The sequence below is a fragment of the Neofelis nebulosa genome, chromosome 4, assembly GCF_028018385.1.
Source record: "Neofelis nebulosa isolate mNeoNeb1 chromosome 4, mNeoNeb1.pri, whole genome shotgun sequence".
NCBI classification, from domain to species: domain Eukaryota; kingdom Metazoa; phylum Chordata; class Mammalia; order Carnivora; family Felidae; genus Neofelis; species Neofelis nebulosa.
In genome coordinates this window covers 95,442,023-95,460,521 of record NC_080785.1, presented here as the reverse complement: position 1 = coordinate 95,460,521, position 18,499 = coordinate 95,442,023, and the positions used below count along the sequence as shown (strand labels likewise).

Here is an 18,499-nt window from a genome sequence, read left to right as displayed (position 1 = left end):
TAGCGTGCTACCTGCTCCGATGATCCAGAAGGCAGGGGAGTACAGAGGAGACTCATTTAACTTTATTTTGGAAGATTGGTTGGAGGAAATTCCACCTACCTGGAGATGAGGTAAGCAAGAAGGAGTTAGCCACTGAGAGGAAAATGTGCTCCCAGGCAAGGGAGGAGCTCAGGTGAAGGCTGGAAGATAAGAGAGAAAGAGGGTGGCAAGATGAGTGCAGGATGGCTGGGGCATGAAGGATTGCACAAGAGTCATGATGCATGAGGTTGAGTGGTAGAGAGGACCTACATCAGGAAAGGTCATGTGGCCTCGTAGGATACTTGCAGCACTATGTACCCAGCCTGGTCCCTTCCCTTCTACCCTGACCCCCACTAAACTGCCTCACCATCATGGGTAAAGTCCAGAATCCAAGTCTGGGTGATGCTAACTGTGCTTCCTCAGCCGTAGTTGGTTAGACCACCAAGATCATAGGCTGGCATATTCACAGAGGAACATGGAAAGCTGGCTGAGAGAGAGAGAGAGAGAAAGAGAGACACTGAGAGATGGGGGAAGGAAGAGATTTATTGAGTAGCTAGCTGCCCGGTTTTCCAAGTGCTTGTAATAAGTAATAAAGCTTGTGCCCCTTGTAATTAATTCCCCCTTTTTGAACTCAGTATAGCTCAAATGCGTAACTGTTTCTTGAAACTAGAGGAGCTTTGGATTGGGCTCACCAGGGAGGGAATATAAAATGAGAGGAAAGGGCCCCGGGCAGAACTCTGGAACAGCAATAAGGATAGAGTTGTTTTATGTTTCAAATAGTCAATAACAGACTTTTCTTCCTTTTTTTTTTTTTTTAATTTTTTAATGTTTATTTACTTTTGAGAGAGAGAAAGAGAGACAGAGCTCGAGAGGGGAAGGGCCAGAGAGAGAGGAGGACATAGAATCTGAAGCAGGCTCCAGGCTCCGAGCTGTCAGCACAGAGCCCAATGCGGGGCTCAAACTCACCAACCGTGAGGTCATATCCTGAGCCAAAGTTGGACGGTTAACCGACTGAGCCACCCTGGTGCCCCAATAACAGACTTCTCTAATCTCAGCTGTGGTTTCCTTAGCTGTACAATGACTTCCAAGCTTACCGAGTTCAGGGGCCAGCAAACTATGGCTGATGGGCCAAGTCCAGGCCACCCCTTGTTTTTGTTAACAAAGTTTTATTGGAACAGAGACATTCACATATTGTCTACGGCTGCTTTGACCTTACAACAGAAGAATTACATAGTTGTAACAGAGACAGTATGGCCTACAAGACCGGATCTATTTCCTGTACGTCCTTTTGTAGAAGTTTGCCGACCCTTGATCTAGTTGATTCCTCTCAGTTCCATGAGCCACGCCCACAAGTCTTTTCTAGGCACACTTCTTTTTTTTTTTTTTTTTTTTTTTTTAAATTTTTTTTTTTCAACATTTTTTATTTATTTTTGGGACAGAGAGAGACAGAGCATGAACGGGGGAGGGGCAGAGAGAGAGGGAGACACAGAATCGGAAACAGGCTCCAGGCTCCGAGCCATCAGCCCAGAGCCTGACGCGGGGCTCGAACTCACGGACCGCGAGATCGTGACCTGGCTGAAGTCGGACGCTTAACCGACTGCGCCACCCAGGCGCCCCTCTAGGCACACTTCTTAGATTTTCTGTAATTCTTTGCCTTTTTGTCCCCACTCCAGTTCTTTCTTTCGCTCATGCTAACAGTCCAGCCCCTTGAGTTTGTCAGGTGTGGATGGAAGATCCACACTTTGTCTCTATGGACTGAGATATTCTAACAGAAAGGATTTTCTGCACACCACACCCTTGGTTGAACCTTTCCTCTGAGATGCTTGAACCCATTCAAAGGTTGTAAAATTTTTTTAATGTTTATTTATTTTTTAGAGAGATAGAGAGACAGAGCACGAGTGGAGGAGGGGCAGAGACAGAGAGGGAGACACAGAATCTGAAACAGGCTCCAGGCTCTGAACTATCAGCACAGAGCTGGACATGGGGCTGGAACTCGGGACAGTGAGACCATGACCTGAGCCGAAGTTGGACTCCCAGCCAACTGAGCCACCCAGGTGCCCTTAAAGTTTTTAACAATGGTTCATAGTAGTGACCCTTTAAAGGGGTGCCTGGGTGGCTCAGTTGGCCGAAGTGTCCGACTTCGGCTCAGGTCATGAGGCTCAGGTCATGATCTCACGGTTCATGAGTTAGAGCCCCCCGTTGGGCTCTGTGCTGACAGCTTAAAGCTTAGCGCCTGCTTTGGATTCCATGTCTCTCTCTCTCTGCCCCTCCCCTGCTTGTGCTGTCTCTTTCTCTCTTTCAAAAATGAATAAACGTTAAAAAAATAATGAAAAAAAACTTTAAAAGGCTGAGTCTTATTTGCCCTTATTGGTCAGAGGCCACCTCACTTTTCTCTTTTCCCAGTTGGGGTTGAATGGCTTTCTTCTTTCAGCCTACAAGTCCCTGAATTTCCAGACTCTTACCTGTCTCATTCTTACTGGCACCCTGCAGATACTTTCCTGAACTTATCTTTTTCTTCTGGTACCTTGTCAACAGCTGCCAGCAACAGCCAACACGTCTACTAATGCTGTTTTCCAGCCATCTCCCTAGAGCTGCGAGTCCATGAAGAACATTATTTACCTTCCAAGCAATCACAGGTGACATTTTACCCATGGTTCACCACCTCATGCCATGTATCATCTTCGTAGCCTCCAATAACCGGTTCCTCAATGCACTAATTACTTATTAGCCAGTGATATATACTTTTTAAATTATAAATTTATTTGTTTATTTTGAGAGATGGAGAGAGAAAGAGGCAGAGAGAGAGGGAGAGAGAAAATCACAAGCAGGTTCTGCACCATCAGCACAGAGCCCAATGTGGGGCTCAAACTCATGGAACCGTGAGATCATGATCTGAGCCGAAACCAAGAGTCGGACGCTTAACCTACTGAGCCACTCAGGCCCCCCCCCCCACCAGGGGTACTTTTTAAAGTATTTATTATGGTGGCGCCTCACTTCCAGGTACTGCCAAAGCCTATCCATCAAAAGCCACCAGAAACACTCCTATAGTCTAACAAAATTCACTCCATTCCCTTGCTGCAGCAGCAGCAAGGGAAACCGCATAGTAGGGGCACCACAGGTGGGTGTCTGGGGACGAGGAGTCAGGGGAGACTTGCTATAGGACTTGGGTTTGTGCGGAGTGATGTCAGGGAGGGTTTAAGGAAGTGAGGCTCATTCTCGATTGGGTGCTTTTGGGAAATGGGGAGCGGCAGTTCAGTGATTGAGAGTCTCACCAATTTTTATCTAGGAGATGAGAAAACAAAGTGGGGCTAAGGTTGTCACTGGCAAGGAAGTGGTGGTCACTTGTGTGTGGGAGTCTTGAGGCCTGTGCATTAGGACGTCCAGGACATCCAGGAAGGACAACGGGACCCAAACAAAAAAGAGCTGCTGCTGCTGAACAGGTGCTTTCCAGGGCTGAGAAAACTTTTTCCTTTTGCTTTCTGAGCAAACCTTGTTCAGACGACCTTCAGTGCATGGCATCAAGTCTACCTTTTAATGTGCATTAAAAAAAAAAAAGCCTCTTGAGTGGCAAGAGGAAACCTTTGGGACAAGGAACATCTACCTCTTTATGTTGCTTAATGTTACTGTCATAGAGGTGCCCAGAGACCTTGGCAGTGAGTGCATTTCTATAAATCTTAAAAATCAATCAGCTGATCAATATGTAGGGAGGGCTGGTAGATGTGCCCACTTAAAGCACTAAATGCCTGGTCCAGCTTGGCCTTCCACATTATTGAGGAGACATTGATAAACTGGGGATATGCAAAGGATCATAAAGATGACCCTCGTTTCTCCCTCTCCTCCCTACTCTTTTCAAAATCATGCATTTTGCAGTCAGCTGGGATCGAGGGAATTGAATATGCACATTTTGAAGGAAAGAAACCACTGATGCGTCTATAAATACTGAGGAATATAATAACGGAAGGAAAAGGGACAAGTTATTGACCGTCGTTAAAAGTACAGCAAAGAATAATGGGCCTCCTCGGAATGAGGGAAACTTTTCAGTTATGATGGATCCAACTTCTAACGTGGGGGAGTGGGGTGTGGGGAGAGGTCTGCAGACAGAGGCCCCTCTCTGGGTGTTCAGAGCCAAGCAGATGAAAACCAAAAGGGTTTAGTGAACAGATAGGGCTGTCTCCAGCAGGGACTTTCTCTGGCCCCGGTGGTTTGTTTTCTCAGCCCTAACATCTAAAATTTGGTTTTTAAAAATTTAACCTTGTGAGTCCCGTTTGTTTTTTTCCTCTTTATGTTGATCCTTTTGGTCCGTTGAATGCGTACTCGTGTTACTCATTGCGATGCCTTTCCTTGCAACTGTCTCTCACTGGTGTGGATGTCAGGTGATTTGAACACCTTGACTCCCCTAGAAAGAAATGCTTCGTTTAGTCCCTTTCTTGGACCAAGTTGCTTATCATGGTTCTTTGCAAAGCTCATGACTAAGAACAGTTGGTCAGTCATATTTTCTTTGTGCAGGAAAGATTCGAAAAAGAAATATGGCTACATTTATCCTGGGACCTTAAAAAGAGCAGCATTTACATACAAAAAACAAACGCAGCAAAAACCAGACTATCCCTCGCCATAGCCTCCTTATTCTCCTGCTGCTGCCAAAGATCAAAAACCTCTGGGCTCCTCCTTTGGAATTGTCCTTGGAGCTCATTTAGAAACCACACCAGCAAAGTGGTCTCATTACTTATTAATCGCATCTTTCTATTTGACCTAAAATTATATTACCTAACACTGTCACCCATCTTATTTCGCTCAATCTGCTTCATATAGCTTTATGTACAGGATGGCATCAGGATGATATTCAAAGTATTTTACAACGCAAGCCACTCAGAACAGAGGCTGATTATGATCCACAGTTCTACCTGCCGTGGTAGAGAGCCTCTGAATATCAATTCTGCTCTGTGTTATTCCAAAATACTTGTTGAAATAAAAATACCCTATTTATGGTGAACTTTGATATTTATCTGACTTTCCAGTGTCCAATCCTAACTGCTCAACTGGGGGGATTCCCCATGGTGTGTTGTCTTCATGGTGTAGTGTGTGGGGCCTGGCCTCTCACTCTTGATAGTAAAAAGCCTAAGGCTTTTTCTCTCCCCACCCCCTGGCTTTCAGTCATGAGGCAGAGTTCTGACCTATTAGCTACTCTCTTGAGCAAATCCAAACAAGACAAAGGTATTTTAGCGTTCATTCAAGATAGAGGCAACATCAGAGTTCTGGGTGATGACATCCAAGAATGGTGGAGAAAGTATGTTTAGAGAGGCTGGTGCTACAAAAAGATAGTTGTGCTTTCCATTTCTTAGTCCTCAAGAGACAGATCCGGTACATTTTCCTCTCCGGATCACCCAGGCACACGTCCATTCTCTGAGGTCTTAATTCCCTCTCTACGAATCCCCTCTTTTTATCTAAGAAAGCAGAGGTGATTTCTGCAACTTGTGGCCGAAGGCATCCACTTAGAATCTCCAAAAAGCTGGCCTCAGACTTTGAGAGCAAGCAAGTATTTTTGTTAAATGGCAGAATCATGGGGAGAAATACCTTGGTGGGCCGAGATGTGGGCCCAAACCAATGAGACGCAATGAAGCAGGTATGCTGGTAAAATGCTCCATTTGGATTGAAAACATAAATATTTTCACATGGTGGAAGTATTTAATTTATCGGTACATTATGTGGCAGTGTTCTGTGGTTTTATTGTAGCCTGAAGTTCAATGTGACGTGACTATCATCCTCAGGGATAAGAAGGTGGCTTTAGGAGCCTTGGATTTGGTTCTCTGCATTTTTACCTTATGAACCCAAAATAATTTTTAGAAAGTTCAATCAACTCTTCCCTTCTATTATGGTTTTTCTAGCTCTAATAACCTTTATAAAATTTTTAAAAAATTTTTGAAAGAACTATTTAAATCCCTTAAGATTATTTAATACTATTATATAACCTTCCCTTTTGAAATGAAAGTGATATTACAAAGAGCATTACAAATAGAGAAGAAAACCCCTCACTTGTACATCAGACTTCTCTTCAGATAACGCAAGCAAGAAGCAAGTGGAGTGAAATATTTAAAGTGTTGGAAGACAGAGGCCACCAACCTAGAATTCTGTATCCAGTGAAATTATCTTTCAAAAGCGAAGAAGAAACACAGACTTTCTCAGACAACAAAAAATGGAGGGAGTTCGTTGTCAAGAGACCTGTGCTGAAAGAGATGTGGAAATAATTCTTCTGAGAGAAGGAATTTAATATAGGTCAGAGACAAAGGTCTACATAAAGCAAGGGCATTATAGAAGGAACAAATGGTGGTAAGATGAAACATTTCGTTTTTCTTATTCTTTTTTTTTAATTTTAGAGAGAGAGAGAACACACACGCATACAAGCAGGGGAGGGGGAAAGGGAGAGAAAGAGAGAGAATCTTTTTTTTTTTTTTTAATTTTTTTTTTTCCAACGTTTATTTATTTTTGGGACAGAGAGAGACAGAGCATGAACGGGGGAGGGACAGAGAGAGAGGGAGACACAGAATCGGAAACAGGCTCCAGGCTCTGAGCCATCAGCCCAGAGCCTGACACGGGGCTCGAACTCACGGACTGTGAGATTGTGACCTGGCTGAAGTCGGACGCTTAACCGACTGCGCCACCCAGGCGCCCCAAGAGAGAGAATCTTAAGAAGGTTCCATCTCAGTACAGAACCTGATGTTGGGCTTGACCTCATGACCATGAGATCATGACAAGACTTGAAATCAAGTGCCGGGCACTCAACTGACTAAGCCACCCAGGCTTACTCATTTTTTTTTTTTTTAAGTATTTCCTTTCTTTAAAAAAATGTTTATTTATTTTTGAAAGAGAGCGAGAGAGAGAGTGAGCAAGGGAGAGGCAGAGAGAGGGGAACAGAGGACCCAAACAGGCTCTGTGCTGACAGCAGACAGCCTGATGCGGGGCTCAAACTCATGTACCATGAGATTGTGACCTGAGCTGAAGTCAGATGCTTAACTGATTGAGCCACCCAGGCACCCCTGTGTTTCTTATTCTTAGTTGATCTAACAGATAATAGTTGATTCAAAATAATAATGACAATGTATTTAGTCATTACAGCTTACATGTGAGTGAATGACAGCAATATTATAAGGAACAGCAGGGAAGGATAGGGAATATTCTGTTCGAGAATACTTGGACAGCTCCAGGAGGCAGTATGCCATCATTTGAAAGTGGACTTGGGTTAATTGTAAATGTGTACTGCAAACTCTAGGGCAACCACTAAAAAAATAAATAAAGAAGTATAATTGATATGCTGACACAGGGGAGAAAGGGGATCATATAAGATGCTCAAGTAAACCAGTGAAGGCAGAAAAAAAAAAGGGGAGGGGAAGACAAGAAAAGAAACAAGGAACAAGGGCAATGAATAGAAGCCGTTACAAATATGGTAAATATTAATCTAACTACATCAATAATTCCTTTATCTATGAATGGTCTAAATACACCAACAAGTGTATCAGTGTTTTCAATCCATCATAGTAAAATGTGCAGGTCCTCCCTCCTCCTTTTCTTGATAAAGACTTTATTATAAACGCTGATGGCACTGGTATTATAAAGTTGGGGAAGGAAACTGAATTAGAAGAGAATTAGGGAAGACACTGAGCTGGGCTTGAGATGCCAGGTGCTGGGAGACATCAGGTCAATACATTTCCCATACATCGCAGGCCAGTACCTTTTGTTTTCCCCGTGTAACGTGGGGGTCCCCAAGGACCATAGCCACTAAAGGATCAGCTTGGTGGTGATATTGTACTTGACCTCAGTCAATGTTCGTTGAGCACTTAGTGTATATTCAGTGTAGGTACTTGATATTAAAAAATGAATGGGGCACTGTTTCTGCAATCACAGTGTTGGGCAGGTGAACATATCACCAGATTACTTAAATAATGAGCAGCAAGTTCCCGGATTTCATAATTTATGAGTTGTCTAGTTATTATATTCAGAGGCCAAAACCCAAGAGTGTTTAGATAGATTTTGCTTGGTCCCTATATATTTAAATTAAAAAAAAATTGTTGCTGATATTTATAAGTTAGGATAATTCACATAAAAATAAGGGCTTTCAGCTTTTCTGGAAAAACTGGAAGGACTGCCGATGCTGGCCCTGCTTTCCCACACAGTGATGAGAGGCCAGAGCTGAGGCAAGGTTACGTCCTTTAGATAAGGCACGTGTTCTCCAGCCCATCACACTCCATACCACATCGTATCGTCCCTGACATTGAAGCCAAGTGTCAGTTCCTTTTTATCCTTCTTCTTATACTGTTCTCCTGGGTTCATTTTACTCATACACTTTACTTCTCAGCACTGTAAATATTTGAGTTTATGACCTCTATTATAACTGTAATTCTCGTGAAAAGCAACATATGAATGAGAACCAAATGAGTAGTATTTTGTTTAATCACCAATATTAAAGGGAAGTCTGTTCATGCCTGTTGTTCTTAACAGCATTCCCTTCAAAATTCCCCCCTGATGTGTAACCAAAGTAGACATTTATCATCAGCAGGCCTCCAAACCATCCTTCCCATCTCTCTCTGCTCAGGTCTGGAGAGGAAGGCTGGGCCATTTTGGTATGATTTATCGTAGTTTGGCTGAAAAAGTTCAACATCTGTTGGTATTTAGGGCATTCATCGTCTCTCAGGCTGGCCATGTGCCTCCTCTCTCTGAGAGGTCTGAGGTGGACACTGGTGGTGAGCATCGGGGGCTGAAGGAAGTGCACTGTCAGCCCCAGGGTTTGTTCTTGCAATGTGGGTGATCCTGCTGTGTTTTTTCACCATGAAACCGGAAGGGCAAAAAAGACATGGTGGCAGGCATTGGGAGGGAAAATCATGCTGGGAAGAAACAGAAGTGTCACAAAAGGTATGCCCACGCATTCCATGGGCATCTAGGTTCGGGAGAACCTGAATTTTGTTGGTGGGCTTGGAGGATATTTCAGTACGGCCTTGACAAGTAGGCCTTAAAGCCTAGACAGACCTGGTCTCTTATCTTCATTGTTCCAGTGACTAGCCGTGAGACTTAGGGCTTGAGACAGCCTCTCTCTGCTTTAGTTTTCTTTTCCCCAAAAGGGAAAAACTAATAGTATCTTATATTTGATGTGTGTGTGTTGGGGTGTGTGTTGTCAAATTAGATGGCAGGGAATGGGTTTGATGGGTTTAAGTTATCTTTCTGTGCTGTTATAGCCTAGACTGGTTCTCCATTGGGCGCGTGTGTATAATGTTTGATGTGAACGTGATATGGTCACCCAAAGTGTTGATATGGTTTGGACTTATATGGAGAGGAAACCATTTTTTTTTTTTTTTAACGTAAGGCAGAAGGTCTCAACCTAAGAAGGGATTCATGATGTTCGGCACTACAGTCCTGCCAATACCTGGGGATGCATGTCTCCATGACTAGAACCTACTTTTCTTCTCTAGTACCTCTTGCCTGGTTAGTAAAGCCTGTGTGGAAACAGTCTCAGGCATCACATCTCCTGGACAACCAGGGGGCTGTTGTGTTTTCCTCTAAGGTGAGCTGTGTGATGGGTCTAACGAAAATTTTGGGAGAATAATTCCTGAGTTTGGGCGACTCATGCAGCTGTGGTGCTTCATAGAGATGGGATTTCAAGCTACATGAGTTCCATTTTTGATTTCCTGATTTGCCCTCTATCTCTGTAGTTCAAGATAATCACATTAGGCAGCTCATAAATGTTAAAATAGACCAATAAAAAGATAAACAGTTGAACTATAATATGCTGACAATGGAAACTCTTTGTTTCTTGGGATTTTCTGATTTTTCTTCCACAAACACAGATTACTTATAAAATACAAGGTGTCAGCAAGAAAAGCTGAAAGCAAAACCAAGCAAAAATGTTTCCCAATTGATCTCTTCCTTCGTCTGTAGTCACGATGTGGTCTAAGTGACCAGAACCACAGGATCCAAAGTAGACTCATCTGAGGCCCAGTGATCCACTTTGATGAGGCATTAGTTGGAGAGTTTAGTCAGTTGGGATGTAAGTAAGTCTTGATGGATCTTCCTCTATGAGAACATTTATTAGTAGCATAAGTAAGTGTAGGCAAGGCTGCAAATCTCAGATAAGAGGGCGCAATTTGGAAATGAGGATGTAATACATACATATAGTAGGAATCTAAGACATGCCTGTCTCCTTTCTGCTTTTATCCAGCATCATAATAAGAGCGCCTGGAAGGGGCATCAGTAATATGGTTCACTACTAATGTTATTGCATGTGGGTCTCTTACTCTTTCACTGAAGTTCAGGTTTTGAAGCTACTTCAGTTCTGGATCTGTGTAATTATACTGGCTTCCTTACCATCGCCTGTGTGCAAATAGCCAAACATTCTAGAAACATCACCATATTCAGAGATAATGCCCTAATGACCTTGATAATGAAGCCCACTGACACATACAAAGGCTGCCACACAGATGCCAGACTGTACTAGTACAAATAAAGCAATGAAGAGAGTGGGCCTTGTTCCTAAATGACAACCCATCAGGTCTGCTGAAGCTAGAAGCACTTGACAGTTGGGAGCACAACCAAAATTCTTAAGGGTGACATGGGAGTATCAAGGAAAAATTCTGGAGTGGACTTGCTGGTCCAGGCCAGCTTCCTGTTTCTACGCTTATTTCATGTTCTTCACTTGCTGATGAGATTAGTCAAACAACCTGAAGGATTTAGAAACTTTCTCTTTTGCTTTTCAGTTGGTTTCAACCCATCTGCCTTTGGAACAATTGGAAGTCTGTATTTTTACGAGGAGCCCGTGACTCTTGGTGATGTTGGAATCGTATGACATATACAGTCATTTCTAACTTCCATTTATGTATCTTTTACTATTTCTGCCAAGCAGGAATCATTCAGGCTACATTCACCTAAATCATGGTGGACTTGGTAATTAGATAATTGGAATTTATCTTCAACAGCAGCCTTTCCTGAACTATACCGTATGTCAAATACTGTACTTTACACAGGCATCAGACACCATTTCACAGGAGTTCAATGTGTATCCACCTCGGTGAATACTCTAATTCCTAATATATTTAAATGCCAGCCGTACTCATGAACTCTGAGCTCTTGGTCAAGCCCATTAATTTTATGATACTTAGTTCTCATCTCTAAAATAGAAACTCCTACATGTCCAAGGGCTTATGTTAGGAGCAAATAAAAAAAAAAAGTAGAGTAGTCCCCTCTTATCCATGGTGTCACTTTTCGTGGTTTCCGTTACCCATGGTCAACCAGCCTGGAAGCAGATGATCTTCCTTCTGATGTATCTTCAGAAAATCAGTAGTAGCTCAATGCTATGTCACAATGCCTACGTCGTTCACCTCACATCATCTCATCACTAGGCATTTGATCAGGTCTCCTCATCACAAGAAGAAGGATGTGTACGGTACAGTAAGACATCTTGAGAGAGAGACCACATTCATATAACTTTTATTATAGCATATTGCTATAATTGTTCCTCTTTACTATTAGTTATCGTTACTAATCTCTTACTGTGCCTAGTTTGTACATTAAACTTTATCGTCACTGTGTATTATAGGAAAAGACAGAGTATATATAGGGTTCAGTACTGTCCACAGCTTCAGGTATCCGCTGGGGGTCTTGGGCCATCTCCCTTGTGCATAAGGGGGGGACTGCTGTACATGAAAGAACTTTAAAAATTATACAGATATAAAATAACCGCTACAGGAACGTCTGCCACATACGAATGACAACTGGCTAAAAGAATATATTGCCAAACTCCAAGTCCACAGGTAAGCCAAATCCGTAGGTCATTCAGAGGTCTCTGGCAGTGATTTTGTAACATGTAAGTGGTGACCGATAAACATGCAAGCTCAGTACACGTACGCTGAAAGCAGCCCAGTGCCTGGCACATGGTGGAAATCCAGTAGCAATTTTGTGGAATTGAACAGAATTGAGCCTTAAAGAATGGGTAGAAGTTGGATAGGTTAACAGTGCAGTGGATGGATGTCCCAAGCAGAAGCACAGAATGTTCCTTGGGTAGCGAAGAAATTTTAGGAAGTTTGGTTTGAGAATTGATGAGAGGTGAGGCTAAAGAAGTAAATAAGGGCCACGTCATGAAAGGGCCAGCTGTGCTGGAGTTTTGTGTTCACTCAGAAGGCAATGGTTAGCATAGGGAAGATTTTAAGAGAGAAATAGGTTCATGTTGGCCTTTTAGAATGATATCTTGGGGGGCACGTATAGGATGGGTAGAGAGACCAGGAGGAGCATGTCACGGTGGTCCAGGCGACAGGTGGGCAGGTTTGAACTAAGTAGTGGCAGTAGGGGATGGAGACCAGGAGACAGAGTGTGGAAAACTGACATGACTGCAGCCATTTAAAAACAGACCAGGAGTGGCCGCTGCAGAGAAATGGTCTTACCTGTCTTTGTTTGGACTGGGCAAAACGGCAATTGTTTATTTATTTTATTTATTTTTTCCAATATATGAAATTTATTGTCAAATTGGTTTCCATACAACACCAAGTGCTCATCCCAACAGGTGCCCTCCTCAATACCCATCACCCACCCTCCCCTCCCTCCCACCCCCCCATCAACCCTCAGTTTGTTCTCAGTTTTTAAGAGTCTCTTATGCTTTGGCTCTCTCCCACTCTAACCTCCTTTTTTTTTTTTCTTCCCCTCCCCCATGGGTTTCTGTTAAGTTTCTCAGGATCCACATAAGAGTGAAAACATATGGTATCTGTCTTTCTCTGTATGGCTTATTTCACTTAGCATCACACTCTCCAGTTCCATCCACGTTGCTACAAAGGGCCATATTTCATTCTTTCTCATTGAAAACGGCAATTGTTTAAACAATTGCTTGAGAAGTCGGTGCGAGTATGGACCTCCTGATCACAAGGCTGATGGTTGTGGACTTTCTGAAGACAGAGTGTTTAACCCAGAGCAGCTTAGCCTGTTAACACCTATAGAAAAGCTTTCTCTCCCCCTCAACTCATGTAACTGTCCCTCTTCCTTCTCCTTATGATAACCCCTTGCTTCCTTCCATCCTACAAGCAGGACGCTATTTGGGTTTCCACCTGAATCTTTTCTCCCTGAATTGCAATTCTTTGATGCCAAATAAGTGCTCGTTTGCCTCTTACTGTGGCTCTTCATTTTCAGGTTAACAGAGTCAAAAGGAATTCATGAGGCACAATTGCCAGGATTTGTGGTGACTTGGAGATGTGTATGTGGGTGTGTACAGGGGTCAAGGATGACTTCTAGACCTCTGCTTTGGATCGCTGATGGGTGGAGCCATTAACAAGGATAAAGGGGCGCTTGGGTGGCTCAGTTGGTTGAGCGTCTGGCTCTTGATTTGGGCTCAGATCATGATCTCCCAAACTGTGAAATGAAGCCCCACTTCGGGCTCTGTGCTAACAGTGAAGAATCTGCTTGGGATTCTCTCTCTCCTTCTCTCTCTGCCTCTCCCTGGCTCATGTGTGAGCACACATGCTCTTTCTCTCTCTCAAAATAAATAAACAGAACAAAACAAAACAAAACAAAACAAAATAAGTGGAGATAGATGAAGATAGATGGAGAGAGCCCATAAAGAAGAATGTAAATTATGTCCACAATCCACTTTAAGAAAACACAGTGATGTTTCATATGTTCTAGATAGATTTTCACCTAATACATAGAAAACCTCCACAGGTGTCTTCTTTTTCCCTTGACCATGGCTTTCTCTTGGTAGTGCTGATAAGCAGAAAGGTTCTCAAGGGCTGTTTGCTTAGACTCCTTTCAAAGGGAGGAATGATGGAGAAGAAACCCAGACCTGTGTGCGTTAATGAGGAGCCGGTTTCATCTGCTTTGTGACAGCTTGCTCCTGAACTCTTTCCAACTACGGATTTTTGATTAACTTCATCAACTATTGTCCTGCTACACTTGCCGCTGAACAGATGACACGTATATGGTTGGCTTAGTGGAAAATTGTATTGGGACAGCCTTTGGAGCCTTTTAAAACAGGTATTGGTGATTGTCTTGGAACTCGGGCTATTTCTGCCCGTTCATTTACTGGTTTCAAATCAGCTTCAGAACTGTGTTTCATCATTTACATTCTGAAATTTATTTGTGAAATATTACAACACAAGAAACCTGGAGTGATTCTAAGTTTCTTAAAGACAAGGATTCATTTTGTTTATTTCTGCGTGTCCACAACAAAAAGTTTCTGGCACATAGGAAGTGTTTAGCAGGTATTTGTGGAGTATGGAATGACTGAATGTAAGTGGTGGGGATCTTATTTTATTTTCATCTTTTTGTTTTCTATTTTATTAGATTTTATTATAAGACTTATAATAGGTAAAGTATATATTAATAAAGTGATTCATATATATAATTACAAAGAAATTATATTTATATCAGTGGTTGTTGCCCAAATATTGTATTATTGGTGCTGGAATGTCCTTATTAAGCATGGAGACAATTATGACTTTTTAAGTTGATATTTTCCTGGTCTTTCTCTTCGGCCCAGCATGATGGTAGAACCCAACTTTGCTGAACGTGCCAATGTTGGTAGGTGGAAACTAGTAGATTTTTATTGTGACAGTTGAAATAATTGTGTCCCTTCAGTATATTAAGCATTTCTATAATGAACAAAAGACAACCCCATTTATTTTTATATCTTGGCTACTGTGAATAATGCTGTAATGAAGATGGAAGTCCAGGTACCTCTTTGACATACTTATTTTATTTTTAATTTGAGTATAGTTGAGATGGCTATCTTTTTAAAGATATATTATCAAACATTTTATAATAATAGGCTTAATTATAGGCATGACCTTTGCTCAGAGTATTTTTAGAGTATTTTAAATGGAAAGAAAGCTTGACAACGACTATATTTTGTCTTTCACTGCCCACGAAGGCAGAAGTATCAGGATTTTTTTTGCTCCTCTTAAAAATCCATCTCGGAGCTTCCTGGCCACTTTCCTTGCCTAGTTATAATGTACGGACACTCTGATTTTTGGTTCTTTTGCTTGCCCTGCAGCACTTCTATCAATAACAAGATGAAGTTGATGTATGGACCTCCATGTAGCATAAGAAATGTTTGCTGAAGGTCATTAAAGATATGCAGATTGTGATTCTAATTAAAAATATTTTTTTTTAACTGGTATTTTGACAAGATATACCCACCTTCCTTTTGATTTAGTTAATTACAAAACAACATTAATTCACGTTAAACTGAATCAGGAGCATATTCTAAATGCCAAAATTTTCTAGAACATGCACTGACAGACATTGCTTAAGAGCAGAATCCTCTATAATATGTGACACACAGCTGGGTGTTAGTAGGAGACTGGGGTGGCTGCGGGTTTTGTCTGCCTACTATTTAGTTTCCGTCTTCTGTCTTCAGGGTCTTGTGGAGACTTCCTCCTTCATCCTTGGGGTCCTGCAGGGTTGTTATCACATGGACCACCCCCCCCCCCCACCGCCGCCAATAGACAGGAAGGGTCTGTGACCCTGAGTGGCCGATTCAAGTACCTCATTCCCCAGCACAACTCCTCATTTAGAGACAGGCGCACAAGACTTAACATCTGGGGTCTCCGTCGGAGAAGGAAGCCGAGCAGGGCAAGCCGATGAGCTGCTTGGAACCACTGTATCCAGCTGTGCTCCTGGTCGGGTCAAAACAGCAAGATCTCTTTTTGTTTCTGCAAGTTTAAGTTGGCTTTCTGTAACCTGCAACCAACGGAGTCCTAATTTATCTAGTATTTTATTGGAAAAGTTGAAACAATCATGACATTAACCGGTCTGCCTGGATTCCCTTCCTCTTCTTAACAGCTACCATTACAACACACGCTCATTTACATGCTTGCAATTTAAATGACATATCTGAGTTGAAGACACGCTTAGCCTAGAAGCTCATGTCAAACAATTCTTTATTTTTTATGGTACAAATTAAAAGTGACAGATCTGAAGCTGTTAAGAAATACACAAAGTGCAGCTTTACTGACCATACAGATATTGCTCTAGATTAAGTACAGTTTCGTCAGGTTTTTTTTTTTTGTTTTTTTGTTTTTTTGTTTTTTTTTAAACATTAAGCAACCTGTGCAGATAAATCAGCTTTGGTTTCAATGTCAGAGCAAGTAAGGAGCTTTTAAATATCCAGTTTGGCTTCTTGGTCACAAGTCCATCATGTCAACTTCTCATCATGATGATTTTTTCAAAACAACCCAGTCGGTTTTCCTGCCCTCCTTCCTGCTGCCTGCCCCACGCATGGAGAGGCAGCTCTCTGTGGTGCCTCATCAGTGACCCTGGTGACCAGTCTAGATCACAGCACGTAGGACAAAAACAAAAAAAAATCACTTTCTTAACAACAAATAAACAAATGTGCCTCACATAATTTCAAGTTGAAGACAAGCAAACCACGTGACGAAAAGCTCATTACAAAATGTTATCCAAACAGATTTTACAGTCAAACATTGAAATGAAAATCAATTTCCTTTTTCTCCATTTTTTTTTAAGCTTGGTCATTAACTGGGTACAAGTAGAGTGCTGAGGTAAAACATTGATGAACAGTTTGTATTTCTTTTTTTTTTCTTAAAATAGGAACAGTTTAGTATTGCAAGATTGTCAGCAACATTTAAGCCATATCTATACAATGTGCATATACCTACAAATACTGAGCTTTGGTCCAGCGTAGAGAAGATGAGCAAAGGCATTTTACAATTTCTTTTTGGTTATAGCTTGAGTTCTTTGATACGCCTCTACTTGGTTTTCTTTTTTCCTAGCTCCTTTTGCTGTTTTGTTCCCTCTTTTGTGGGGTGTGTGTGTGTGTGTGTGTGTGCGTGTGCGTGTGTGTATGGTGTGATTACAACATATAGAAACCAAAACCTTGCAAATGCAATTAAAACTCTCAGCGGTTCAAAATGGTTTTTTTGGTTGAAAAAGAAGAAAAAAGCCCACAAACAAGGGTGAAATATAACATTGGTCATTTTTCGTTCTCATCAAACCATGAAGGAAATGAAGCTGACCGTGATTTAGGAATATGTAAGAAAAATATTGAAGCTTGGAATACAATCACATGTGCCTGGAGTGGCTTTTATTTTTTGTTAGTGGCAACCTTAACCTTCAGTTCATGGGAACATAAAAGACGCTTAAGTGCTGTTGGCATATGAAGTTGTTTACAAGTGGAAATAAGAAATGTCATAATAAAAATTAAGCAGTAGGTGAGGTCCCGAAGACTTACAAGTCACACAATATAATTTATATTCCTAAGAATTTGTTCAGGCACCTTTTTATGCCTTGTAGCAAAAAATTCATCTGTAAAAAATTAATATAAGAAGCATTACAACACCTTATAAATAATTTATAAAACAATACAAAATTATAAAACTATAAAAAAAATCACTGCACATGAATGGTTTTACGACTGTGGGATGAATATATTTCTTTTTTATTCCACTCTGGAAGATCACTTTTATTTTTTATTTTCACTGTCCTAGTTATCCCCTCCCAATTATAGATCTCCGAACGGAGCAGGCCTTATGCAGCAGCTGCTGGCATATGTTTACACATTTAGCATCCGTTATATGTCCTCTTGTTAACTTCTCTTCCTGGGGAGCTTTACTTGACGGAATTTGGAGCAGGTCCTAGGAGAATACAAAATCTGTTTAATTGATACGTTTTTGGATTTCTGGGTTGTTGGTGTTTGTGCGGTGGATTTGGTGGTGGCGAAATGGGTGCCGTGATGTCGTTGGCATTGAAGATCAAGTTAGCCGTGGTCCATTAGCCGTGGTCCAGTTAGCATCAGACTGGTCCAGTGGAAACACCTTCACAGGCGAATGATGCCTCTTGCGGGATTTCTTTCTGAGTTTCCTTGCTGGTGGCCTCCTGACTGCTGCGTGAATCATGAGCCGTCTGAGAGGGGGGGTGGGGTGGAGACGCTCATACCATTGCACTGACATCACCAGCCGAGGGGCCGACAGAAGAAACTCAAACTCCCACGGGGGAGGGAGTGTGTTAGGGAAAGAAGATAACATTTCTCTTCAGTCGAGAAACTTGAGGGTTTTTTTTTCTTTCATAATTTACTTCTACAGAGCACATGAGTGTGATTAGTAATTAACTATTCGGGAACATTTGCATCTAGACGGTGTGCACATCGGTGGTTCTCTTTGCCAGCTCCTTTGACTGAACACATTTTGCCTATACCTGCGGGATCCGGGTGGCCACCTGCCCAGCCATCCTCGCCTCTCACCCTTTCCTTCTGGCCTACTAGGTTATTTCGGCCCACCGATCTTTTGAGTAAGTTATTTTGAAAAATGAAATAATCCCCTAGTTCTAATGGTGAAGGCTATTCTGCTGTGTTAGACAAGCCGCTTCTAGATTTTTTTCCTTCTAGTGGAGGCACTTGATTGCTACAACTTCTTTTCCCCTCAAGAACCCAGCCCCCAATTCCAATTGTTTAAATTTGTCTTCTAACTTTCCGCTCTATTTGTATATCCCAGGAACAACTGCTCCC

The 18,499-nt window shown here is 42.0% G+C and overlaps 1 protein-coding gene and 1 long non-coding RNA gene across 6 annotated transcripts in view; one reads left to right on the top strand and one right to left on the bottom strand.

The window, feature by feature from the left end:
* LOC131509585 (uncharacterized) overlaps positions 1–18,499 on the top strand; it is a 139,338-nt gene that overhangs the window by 80,776 nt on the left and 40,063 nt on the right. The gene's annotated exons all lie outside the window — the stretch shown is intronic.
* Positions 15,901–18,499, bottom strand: part of POU6F2 (POU class 6 homeobox 2) — a 495,570-nt gene continuing 492,971 nt past the window's right edge. Inside the window, exon 11 of one of the 2 annotated variants that reach the window (XM_058725455.1) lies at positions 15,901–16,304. In XM_058725455.1, coding sequence (XP_058581438.1) covers positions 16,177–16,304 — 128 coding nt within the window. In that variant the 3' untranslated portion in view covers positions 15,901–16,176. Of the gene's footprint in view, positions 16,305–17,399; positions 17,631–18,499 lie in introns of those variants that run through there. The other variant, XM_058725456.1, reaches the window with a different exon arrangement.